At 33.7% G+C, this 12,221-nt stretch overlaps 1 protein-coding gene across 6 annotated transcripts in view; it reads left to right on the top strand.

The window, feature by feature from the left end:
* Positions 1-10,321, top strand: part of LOC111390107 (pre-mRNA-processing protein 40A-like) — a 30,530-nt gene extending 20,209 nt beyond the window's left edge. For 4 of the 6 annotated variants that reach the window (XM_023015100.1, XM_023015095.1, XM_023015096.1 and 1 more), the window contains 12 exons: positions 5,251-5,331; positions 5,417-5,509; positions 5,779-5,832; positions 5,916-6,032; positions 6,142-6,240; positions 7,197-7,244; positions 7,354-7,446; positions 8,534-8,641; positions 8,750-8,814; positions 8,908-9,010; positions 9,615-9,960; positions 10,064-10,321. In XM_023015100.1, coding sequence (XP_022870868.1) covers positions 5,251-5,331; positions 5,417-5,509; positions 5,779-5,832; positions 5,916-6,032; positions 6,142-6,240; positions 7,197-7,244; positions 7,354-7,446; positions 8,534-8,641; positions 8,750-8,814; positions 8,908-9,010; positions 9,615-9,960; positions 10,064-10,233 — 1,377 coding nt within the window. In that variant the 3' untranslated portion in view covers positions 10,234-10,321. Of the gene's footprint in view, positions 1-5,250; positions 5,332-5,416; positions 5,510-5,778; positions 5,833-5,915; positions 6,033-6,141; positions 6,241-7,196; positions 7,245-7,353; positions 7,447-8,533; positions 8,642-8,749; positions 8,815-8,907; positions 9,011-9,614; positions 9,977-10,063 lie in introns of all 6 variants that reach the window. The other 2 variants (XM_023015099.1, XM_023015098.1) reach the window with 2 other exon arrangements.
* Positions 10,322-12,221: the final 1,900 nt, after the last annotated feature.

Raw genomic sequence — 12,221 nt, 5'->3', positions numbered from 1 at the left:
TTTTTTTTTTTTTTTAAACTTTCTGATTCCTTTCCCCCCAATCTAAATGAAACATTGTCCTCAATGTAAAGATTAAACGTGTAAAATATATGAAGGACAGTAAGGAGCAAAATTTTGAACAAAGGGACGGGTTTTGAGCTTTACTTGGAGAGTCGACATAAACTTGGCCTAAATGAACCTTCAATTTCGTTAGTAAAAAAAAAACGACAATAAAAGAAACAAACCTAAAACAAACAAACAACATTATAAAACTGAAAACGAACATACAAAATAAAACAGTGAGAAAATGATATCAATATTTAAGATCATGTAAAGCAATTGACTCTTTTAATCTAGAGAAATTCTCAAAAAATGGTTTCAAACGATGTCCATTAACTTTAAAAATATTTTCATTACTTGGATTTTCAATTTCTACAGCTCAATGTGGGTAAACAGTTTTGACAATGAAAGGAGTAGTTCACTTGGAGCGTAATTTTTCAGGAAATAACTGTAACCTTAAGTTGTACAAAAGAACATTTTGGGAAGGCTTAAAAGTTTCTCTAACAATGTTTTTATTATGGAATACCTTCATTCTTTCCCTATAAATTTGAGAGTTCTCATAAACTTCATTCCTGATTTCTTCCAACTCGTTCAGTTAAAGTTTCCTATAGTCGATACACATGCGCCGACCAGTAACAGTTCTAGTTGGAATTAACTCATTTTCTTTAGTTTGGACTACAGTAATACCAGATTTTTTTGGTACAACTTAATAGGATAAATGATTTCATTATCTAAGAGTTTAATGACTTCATTTCTTACCACCTCTTTTAAAACAGGATTAAGCCTTCGTTGCATTTCTCTTGTAGGTTTAGCAATAAATCTTATGTGTGTAAATCAAAGGACTAATCTCCTTTATATCAGCTATGGTCCATCCTAAAACATTTTTATGCATTTTTAAAGTTTACAACGACTTACCTTCTTGGTGCTCATCAAGTTGGGAAGAAATTACTATCGGAAAAGTTTCATCTTCACCCAAAAATGAGTATTTCAGATTAGATAGTAATGGCTTCAAGTCGAGCTTTGGCATTTGAACACTTGAAATCATGGACATATTGGACTGTTGTGATAATTTTTCAAACTTTGATTTCCAATGACTTGTCTTTTTCTCCTAAAATGAATTCAACAAAGAAATTATATGCGAATTTTTAGAATTATCGTTAAATTCAAATTCCAGCGCATCAGATGAAGATGTAGCGATAAACTGATCATTAACAAATTGTTCAATAAAATCTACTTCATGCAAATCATCTTTATCTCCATGTTACTTGCAAATGTTAAAAATATTCATTTCCACAGTCATATTTCCAAAAGAGAGTTTCAAGATACAATTTCTACAATTTATCAACGCATTTGAAGTAGCAAGAAAGGGACGTCCTAAAATGACAGGTATTTGTGCATTTGAATTTAAAACAGGATGTGTGTCCAAAACTATGACATCAACAGGATAATAGAATTTATCAATTTGAACTAGAACATCCTCTACAACCCCTTTTGGAACTTTTACTGAACGATCAACAAGTTGAAGTGTTGTTGCTGTTGGTTTAAGCTCTCCCAAATCAAGTTGCTCATACACAGAAAAAGGTAATAGATTAACACTAGCACCAAGTCAAGCAAAACACGCTCTATCTTATTATTCCCAATCACACAAGAAATTGTTGGACAACCAGGATCTTTGAATTTAGATAGAGTGTTTTGTTGAATGATTGAGCTCACATTCTTTGTCAAAAATGCTTTTTGTTGAACATTAAATTTCCTCTTGATAGTGCACAAGTCTTTTAAAAATTTTGCATATGAAGGAACTTGTTTGATTTCATCCAATAATGGTATGTTAATTTTGACTTGTTTGAAAAGTTCAAAAATTTCAGAATTATGGTTCAGTTTTGAAATTGGTTGCAATCGTTGAGGAAATGGAGCTGGAGTGGGACATTTTTCAACACTAGGTTCATAAATGATTTTTTCCTCGGTTTTGGAAACATCATTTTCTTGCTTTGAAGTCCCAACCAATTTTAGTTCTTTTGAAGGGATGATTTTGTCAATAATTTTTCCACTACGAAGAGTTGTGATGGAGTTGGCATTTTCTTGTTGACATTCAGAAGAACTAGAAGCATTTACATTAAATTGCTCAGAAGGATTTGATTGAGGTTGAGCAGGAAATTTACCTTTATCTTGAGAACGCAAAGAAGAGGTCAATGAAGAAAGTGTGGTCTTGATTTCATTGATGGCTTGTGAAGTTTGATTATTAATATTTGCTTGTCCTTGCATAAAAGACTGCAATATTTCCTCAAGAGTCTTTGATAGTGATGGTGGAAAAGAAGGAAATTTTGAAAGCCCTTCAGGTTGTGATATATGAACACGATTATCGTCTCTCCAACTAAAGTTGGGATGATTTCTCCATTGTTGATTATATGTTTCTGAGAATGGAGAAGGAAAAGCCTTTTTGAAAGTGTTCATAGCATTTGCTTGATCATGTAAAACTTCTTTGAAAACTGGGATGTTAGGACAATCATGCGTTGGATGACCAAAAGTTTCTCAAATGCTACAAATTTCATCATTTTGCACGGGTTTAACTTCCTTTACTTTCCTTAATTCCATAGCTTTAACCTTTCTAGACAAACTAGCAATCCTAGCATTTAGATCATCATCTTGACTCAATTGATATTTTCTTCCACTAGAACTAGCAAGACTAGATCTGATTGAGTTTTCGATTAGTTTTACTGTTTGCCAATATTAAGAATTTTCAGCTAGATCTAGAAATTCTAAAGCTTCATCTGGATCTTTATCTAAAAATTCACCATTGCACATCGTTTCTACAAACTGTTTTGTTTTAGGAGTTAGGCGCTCATAAAAGAAATTTATAGTACGCCGTTTTTCAAAACCATGACGTTTGCATGTATTTAACAAATCTTTAAATCTTTATAAACATTGAAAGTACGCTTCATTGGTTTTTTGAGAAAAAATTTGGAGTTGTTTTTTCAAAGCATTAGTTTTATGTGCTGGAAAGAATTTCTTCAAAAACTCATTTTGCACTTCTTGTCATGTGCCAATCGACCTAGGTTTTAAAGAGTTAAGCCAAGTTTTTGTTTTATCTTTTAGAGAGAAAGGAAACAATTTCAACTTAACAATTTCATTGGGATAAGTTTGATCGTTAAATGTGGCACATACTTCCTCAAATTCTTTAAGATGTAAATATGGACTTTCGGATTCTAAGCCATGAAAATTAGGAAGTAATGAAATCATACTTGGCTTGAATCGAAAATTATTAGCATTAAGAGGGAAAATGAAACATGAAGGAGCAGAATTTCGAGGAGGTTGCAAGTAATCACGCATGGTTCGTGTTTGTTGGTTTTCATTTTCATCATGTACGCTTTCATTATCAGCTATGGTGGAAGATGTGAGTGAGTGTTGAGGCGAGTCAAATAAATTACTAAAGAAAGTTTCACAGTTATCTTTAACTAAACGATGAGAATTAAATTCACGATACCAATATGACATAAAATAACATAAAATAGATGTTAAGAACGAAAATTAGGTGGCACGGCCAACCATATAATAATGTAAAGAACAAAAATTAGGTGGCACAGCCAACCATATAATAAAGAAACGACAGATCAGGAGGCTCGGCCTTCCCTTTAAAGAAAGAAAATAAACAAAAAATAAAAAAGGAGGCTTGGCCTTCCTTTAAAGTAAAATAACTAAAGTAATAAGATTGAAAAAGGAACGAGGGTACCTGATTTATGAAGATTATAAAAGAGAAGAAAACCTCACAGAAAGTAGCAGAAAATAATCCTTGACGCAAATCCCCGACAACGGCGCCAAAAACTTGCTACAACTTTAAAGTTGCAAACCCAAGTGCAGGTTGTCGTAAGTAGTAAACTCGAAAGTTCGAGGTCGAACCACAGAGAATTGGAAGGAAATAAACTATTCTGTGAGTGGTAAATGGTTGGTGGAAATACGATGGAGAAAAACACTAGAGCGTTGGGGATTCACTTCGGCTAAATGGGTAGAAATTGCTCTTGATTTTTTATTTAACTCATATGAAAGATAAAGCATTGATTGCAAGTATACTAAAAGATGAATCTTGGTAATTGTTTAAGAGAATATGTTAAAATAAGTTGATGGTATGTATAGATTATCGAAGCATTTATTGTGCCAAAATTGTCAACAATAAATCAAAGTCTTTAACAAACCAAAACCATTTGTAGAACATATACTTCAACCAAGTAAGAAGATGAATATTGAAGAGCAAAGTGAAAGATCAAAAACAATACTACACATTTATCAAAGTTTCACCCCTAGCACTAGCTAATGGTTTAGAAACACATACTGAAATATTACAAAGAAAATGAAGAAAACTAGAATATGATGAAGTGGAATTGATTCTCAAAATCTTGGCCAAGGTCCCCCTTTTATAGGCAAAGGAACATCCAAAATGCAAGTGGACAATGTAACTTCTTTCTGTCCAGTTTCAAGACAGTTGGAACATGTAATTTGATGCCAATTTTCAGATCCTTTGTGCCGTGAATTTGGACTTTTGATCAACAGATAAATTGTTGCCAATTGAGTTATCTTTCCATTGGTTCATATTTCACGTTCATTGGATCTTTAAAACTCCAGATATGGTCAAAACAATGAGTGTTGCTTTATGTAGAAAAGCTGTATTCGGCAGGTAATTTTGGACTTTGCAGGTAATTTTGGCTATCTTGTGATACGAATTTGACTTCTTGCAAAACATGAAAGTTGTAGATACATGCCTTATCTTTCCAATCCAATTTGAATAACCTTGGTTCAATGTCTGCAGTTCAAGTTATGATCATTTTACCGACAGCTGTTTCTTGCTTGAGACAACTCACTATTTTTGACTTTTCAACATTTTTTTTCCTCCACTTACTCCACTTGTTCTACCTTAGAAATATATCAAATAAATACGTTTTCAAAAGTATAATACTCATGCCGACATGTATGTAAATACGTATTTCAATTAATTGCATTTTTGACCATGTATTTATGGAAATTGAATTTATAGCAAGAGAATTGAAATTAGAGACCAACATTAGTGAATTTAAACAAATTGAATGTGAAATGCCTTGTAAATGATATATTTTTGGAGCACTTTTAGACACTAATCAACTTCCGTAGCTGGTCACTGATATGCTCATAACTGGATTCTTGCATATTCTGGTCCCTTTATGTATAAATTGTTCACAAGTTCAGGAAAAGGCGAAGGCTCAAGAGGAGCATCGCCGGAATAGATTGGAGTTTAGGAAATTTCTGGAAACCTGTGCCTTTATCAAGGTATACATCTTGCTTTTTCTTTCTTGCCCATCTGTATCTCTATTTGAAATGTTTGACTTTTGCAATTAAATTGTTTATTCTGTAGGTTGATAGCCAGTGGCGGAAAGTTCAAGGTCTCTTGGAAGATGATGAAAGATGCAGACGACTCGATAAAATAGACCGCCTCGATATTTTTCAGGTAAACAATTAAGCATGATGAGACAATCAGTTATCTTCTTGGTTTAGAATTTCAATTCCTTAGTCATATATTAGAATATTCTCCTCTCTCTCTCTCTCTCTCTCTCTCTTGTTTTTTTCCCCTCCTTTTCCCCCTCTTAATTCACAAGAGTCGGATAATTTTTTAGTGTGGTTCAACTTATCCCTGTCTTCAGCTTTTGACCTCAAACGGGATTCAGGGGCGGTGCATCATTTACCCTAATAATCCACTGATATATTCTGTCAATGCAGGAATATATCAGTGACTTGGAGAAGGAGGATGATGAGCAGAAGAAGAGACAGAAGGTGTTCTGGGAAACAACTTTTTGTTGTTAGATCCAAATATGATTTGTGTTTTCTATTTTTTGACTATTTAATTGCACATAAAGGAACAACTGAAACGAGCTGAGCGTAAAAACCGTGATGAATTTCGCAAGATGATGGAAGATCACATGGCTTCTGGCACTCTTACTGCTAAAACTCACTGGCTTGATTATTGTAAAATGGTATTTTAGTTCTGTTATTCTGTTTCGAACATAGAGGTTGTTTTTAATATAGAAGTTTGTGGCCATTTTACTGATCATCAAAGTTCATTTATCACCATATTTTGTTTAGGTCAGGGACTCTGAAGCTTACCAGGCTGTTGCCTCACACACTTCTGGTTCTACGCCGAAGGATTTGTTTGAGGATTTTGTTGAAGAATTGGAGAAAAAGGTACTTGATAGTAATCACTTGTGCGAGGAGGCCTTGGTCAAGTGGCCAAGGCTGAGGCCTTTGCAGCCAACTTTCTTCTGCTAAGTGGTTATTTTTTCCATCATAAGGTTCTTGTAATTAGTATGTAAATTGTTATTTTGTTTTCTTCTTGTTTTTTTCCCTCTCTATTTGTGATAATTTTTCCACCTTGGAAAAGAGTCTTTTCTCTTGCAACAGTTTGAAAATTTGGCAGTCGATTGAATTCATATAACTTTTACGATGTAATTCCTTGTTAAGTTCTTCCAACTTCACTAAATAGTTTGCTTACATTTAAGGTGTGTTGGAAGTCTTAATGTTTAATGAAACTGGGAGAATAGTTTCTAGTCCTATGTTAATCTATTTTGTTTCTGGTTGCCGTTGGGCGCTAGTTATGTAGAGATAGCTCAGCTTTATTGGATAGCGAATGCCTCTCAACTGCCTACCGGTTCCATGGAGTCTTCAATGAGCCTGTTAAGACTTCATCATTTAATGATCTTTTCTGTGTCTCTCATTTCTGATGATTACTTGCGCCACTATCTTATTTGTTCAAGTGTTTGATCGCCTAGCTCATCATGTAAGACCATTTTATTCGGAAATTAGGAGTTGCTACATTTTCCCTCTCACCGGCGTGTGGGGAAGTAGAGCTAGAAGTATACATGTTCAAATGTGAATCATAATATTTTCATTGAGATGTACTTTTGTTTGTAAATAGTAAGTAGATATATATATTTTTTTGTGAGACAACAAGATATTTCGAGTTTTTGGTCAATGTAGTTATGCATAGCTTTTTAGCATTCAAACTCTGGTAGCTGATGATACATTCGAACAACGTATAGTTGCCGACAAATACTTTTTGTTTGTATATAATTGTTTTATTTGTCATTTTATGAAAATGGAGGAGTGTTACTTATCATGCGTTCATTTTTTTAACTTCACAGTATGAAGATGACAAAGCCAGTACAAAAGATATGCTGAAGTTGGAAAAGGTAGGATTACATGACTTATGTTTCTCTATCTAATGATGGTATGCTGTGTTTGTGTATGTGTGTATATAATATATATTTTTTGAATTATGTTTTGCTGCTTTTTTTCCAGATCACAGTTGCATCGACATGGACAATTGAAGACTTCAAGTCCTTTATTGAACCAAGCAGTGGTTCATTTACGATATCTGACATTAATTTACAGGTACCTGGTTTTTGTTGCTCCTTATCCTTGTCTTTGTTTCAGTCTTTGCTTCCAGGAAGGCATGTACTTAAACTTAGAAGAAGAAAAAAATGATAGTTGAGATGATTCCTCTCTCATGTATAGAAATTCAACTAATACTATGTTACACTCCAAGTAACCTGCATGTAGGTCCCCTAGTACTTGCATATGTAACCATAGTCCATAAGTAATTGGAAAACATTTTCAGAATTCATGTAATCTGCACATTATAATTCTCTACCCATCCCAACCATCTGCAAATCCAACACCACTGACCACCACTCTCTTTACCCTTCCAAACCAAAGAGAATGGGGAAAAAATAAAATAAAAAAAATGAACAAACTGAGGGGCCAATGGAAGTGTACATACCAATTTCCATGGGAACCAATGCTTTTCTCTTGTACCATGACAATTCCTGACTCACTATTGCCAGAACCAAATGATTGACTACAGCCGTCAATACAACTATTGCAGTCTCCTGGTACTTTAAGACTCTGTTTGGCAATGTCTCGTGTTTGAACAAATTTATCTCAGCTCCAGTTTGTCTTATTCAAATATAAATCGGTTTAAATTGTAACATCTTTAAATATATAGTTGGTCCCCATGAGCAAATTGATGTTTTCTTCTGCACTTAATTTGATATGAAAGTTCACAGCCCTTGACCTTTTCTGTTGGTCGAAGCGAACTGTTGAAGCTTACTCTTTCATGGTTAACATTCAATCCTGATTTAGGCCTAAAGTGGGTCAACTAAAAATTAAACAGTCATGCTAGGTTTAGAAATATACACTCCATAGACAATTAGTAAATGACTTGCACATTCAATAAACAGGCCTCCAATAGAGAGAGTTAAGGATATGGGCAAGTTACAACCTTGTATCTTGGTGGAAGTTTTCTAATTCTCAGCTTTGGAAACTTTTTTTGTCATTATATTAGCTGTCAGACAGTTATACCTGCTAGGTTCCTACTGGATTTTAATTTTTTTCATCTTACTTGGTCTTGTTGATTTATAATATGCTTCTGGGAAGTAGCTTGGTTGTTTCTGAGTTTGGTGTTTTTGTGTAATTTCAGCTCATATATGAGGACCTTATTGAGAGAGCAAAGGAGAAAGAAGAGAAAGAAGCTAAGAAACGTAAACGTCTTGCCAAAGATTTCACTGATAAACTGAGCACCATTAAGGTCTGTAAAATCTGCAATGACAGCAAGATGAGGGGATTATTATTTGGCATCATTGAGTGTCCTCGTAGCATCTGTTGACAACTTTGACCCTTTTTATTATTTTTTTAGGAAGTAAATGCTTTGTCGAGTTGGGAGGAATGCAAACAACTTGTTGAGGACAGCTCTGTGTACAGGTACTCTTTTTTCTAATGTTTTGGATGCTATCTTGGTATCATCTAGAGCATTGAAAAGTTATGCACTGTTTCCTGGCCTGCATTTTATTTTAGGTCCATTGGAGAAGAAAACATCTGTAGGGAGATATTTGATGATTATATTAGTCGCTTGCAAGAGAAAGCCAAGGGAAAGGAGCGTAAAAGGCAGGAGGAAAAGGTGATGGAAATCTGTGTGCTTAAATTTAATTGTTATACCTTTCTGTTGACATGATACGGCTCTTTGATTTATAATAAGAGCTTTTGTGTTTGCCACTGAACTTCTGAAAAGATTTTCAGAAATAGACAATTGGGAGCAGATTAAATAGCAATCAATGGGAGTTTATTCTTACCCTTCATAATAACTTTTGTCTGGCTAATATGAAATGCACAACATTGGATTGAAGGAGGCAAAGCTGACCTTTGCAGCCGAGCTTCATTTCTGTTTATTTAGACATTTGGGCAATCATCATAAGCTTATCTTTGTTCTTGAGTTTAGATTTTTCTGTCATCTGGCTGTATCTGATTTGTCTTGGAAAAGAATTTGCAAGAATTCAATATATTTTCGTCTGTGCTTGTGGTTTTTGGACCTTTTTCCCTCTGTTTTGTGTCTCCAAGTAGATGTGACATATTTGTTGTTGGGTCTACTGGGCCGCCTCTCTTTCTATTTTCTTGTGGCTGCTTATTCTTTGTGGTAGTTTACAGTTTAGGTTAGCTAAGTATTTACTTATTGAAACTTCTTGATTTTGATGGCAATTATTTCCTTGTATACGTACCCTTGGCAGGCCAAAAAGGAAAAAGAGAGGGATAAGGAGAAGAGAAAAGACCGAGAGAGAATAGAAAAAGAGAGAGAGAAGGAAAAAGAGAAGGACGAGAAGGAGAAAGACGAAGATCGAGAGCGTGAGAAAGAAAGAGACAAGGTGAAGGAACACTTAAAAAATGATGAAGTAGAGAGTGAGAATATAGATATCACAGACGGTCATGGGCACAGAGACAACAAGAGGAAGGAAAAGGACAAAGAGAGGAAACATAGGAAGTGGCGGCAGATTGATGACGTGAGTTCTGATGAGGATGATAAAGAGAAGTCGAAGAAGTCCCGTCGTCATGGCAGTGACCGTAAAAAGTCAAGAAAAATATACGAGTATATGTATTTTGAATTGCGGGTTCTCTTTTCTTTCTTCTCTGATGTTGACGTGGAGTGCAGTAACTTTGACACCTTCTTCTCTTTTGTTGTAGCACGCATATTTGCCTGAATCAGATAGCGCGAGTAGGTGCAAAAGACACAAAAGAGAACACAGGGATGGTAGTACTCGTATTTGTGATCACGAGGAGCTTGAAGATGGTGAACTAGGCGAGGATGGGGGGGATCCTGTGAATTCAACTGGCGGATTTTGGCTCCTTTAAGGAGCTTCTGCATAGCTTCTCCATTAAATCTTTTTTAATTTTCATCTACCAAAGTACGAATTTAGTAATTACATCTGTTATTTGTTTCCTTGTGCTGCTGTCATTTTCGTCACCCCTGATTAAAATAATCTAACCAATGAGGCGGATTTAGGGTTAGACAAAATTATTAAGTATTTATTCAACATGAATAATAATTTTGTTAATAAATTTTAAAATCAAGTACAAGCAATGTAGAGCTTGAACTTTTTAAAATAGTTACAATTTTATTTGAAAGTAAGTTTTTTCAAATATATTTGAATGCAAAAGGTAAATTTACTTATAAGTGAATAAGTAGGTGCAAATAAAGGAAACATTACGCATATCAAATATCCTCCTCAAGCCAACTTCCATTAAAACAACAAAAACAAGCGAGTAAAATTACTGCTTTTAACATTACACACACAAGGTTAAAGTCGCTTGTGGATAGTGCAGCGAGGGTGACACTGCCCTGCAATAGGCAGCGTCGGGTGGCAATTTAGTATATGGAGGTTGAGAGGAATGTCGGCGAAGACTCATACTTGTGTAAAATTCGGGTGTTTGGTTGTGCGTATAGAGATTTTAAAAGACTCTTTAAATTCTATTAGACCATCAAATTAATTTTTGTCAAGGATCAAGATTATTTGTCAAATAACTTTGTTCTCATAAAATAAATAAGTAATTTAAATCATCTAAGTTGACGTAAGTTACTCATCTTTATTTTAATCTAGAACTCAATTTTAAAAAGTTTTTCACTTAAAAGTAAAGGGCAAAAATAAGTGTCAAAACAAATAACTTTTTGTAATGATTAAAGTAAAAAATGAGCTAGTTATTTGACAACATAAAGTTACTTATAAAACAAACTAACTTTTTGGTTTAAACTCAAAAAAAGTAAGTTATTCACATATCCACTAAAATTAACTTTATTTTTTTGTAGCTTAGTAAAAAATACATTGTTATAAGTTTTTAATTTTAAATAAATATATATTATTGTAATACGACGTCGGGTCTTACACACCATACTCAATAAATTAACTATACATCTTAACTCTATCCATTCTAAATCCCTAATATGGCCGTAATAGATGATGGAGGTAAACACAATTCAGTTTAAACGATTATTAACAATTTTCAAACCAAGTAATTAAAACGATATAGGAAAATCAAACCATTTCATGTTCAAAACCAAACCATTTTACGATTCTATTGGTTTCAAACCACGATTTTAGCAACATAAAAATAATATTTTTGAAAGAAAGCATCAAATACAAAGAAGTAAATAGTTGCAAATCCTTCTCAATTTTATAAAAAATAAATATATTGATCTAAAATATAGGACACTTTAATAGAAACCCCTAAACATAAACATTAAATATTGATATTGTTGTCTAGGGAAGTGCTACATATACATAATTGTCTACATAATAGTGTCCATAATTACACGTGGTACTGGATCCAACTTTTAATTCAAATTTCACAATTGCACATCAACAATCGGATGATTGCCAAATCACATTATGGATACCATTATATACAATAATTATGTACAACTAGAATTTTCCTATTGTCTAAATACAAGCTTAAAACATTAAAATAATACAGAATTCAACAATTAAATTTCAGATTCTAAAATTCTTCCTTTTAGCATTATAAACCATTTTCCCCCTAAACGGCCAATAGAAGACGAGCAAGTAAATTTATTGAAGTATAAATTGAACTGAAAAATTATACATTTCAGGTAAAATATGTATTTTATTATTTTAAATTGATGAAAAGATTCGACTTGTTTCAAATGATTTTTAAATATTGAAACCTAAACTCAACCATTTCTCCTAACTGCTTGGTTCGTTTTTGAACCAAAATGTTGATGTGTTCACGTGGACTGAAATCAAAGGTTTTAAATTGCAATTTCAATTCAATTTAACAAATTAACTATATTTTTGTTCACCCCTAAAGTATCATGACGATGGATC

This window comes from Olea europaea, unplaced genomic scaffold (genome assembly GCF_002742605.1).
Source record: "Olea europaea var. sylvestris unplaced genomic scaffold, O_europaea_v1 scaffold65, whole genome shotgun sequence".
Taxonomy (NCBI): domain Eukaryota; kingdom Viridiplantae; phylum Streptophyta; class Magnoliopsida; order Lamiales; family Oleaceae; genus Olea; species Olea europaea.
This window is presented reverse-complemented; position numbering and strand designations above follow the sequence as displayed.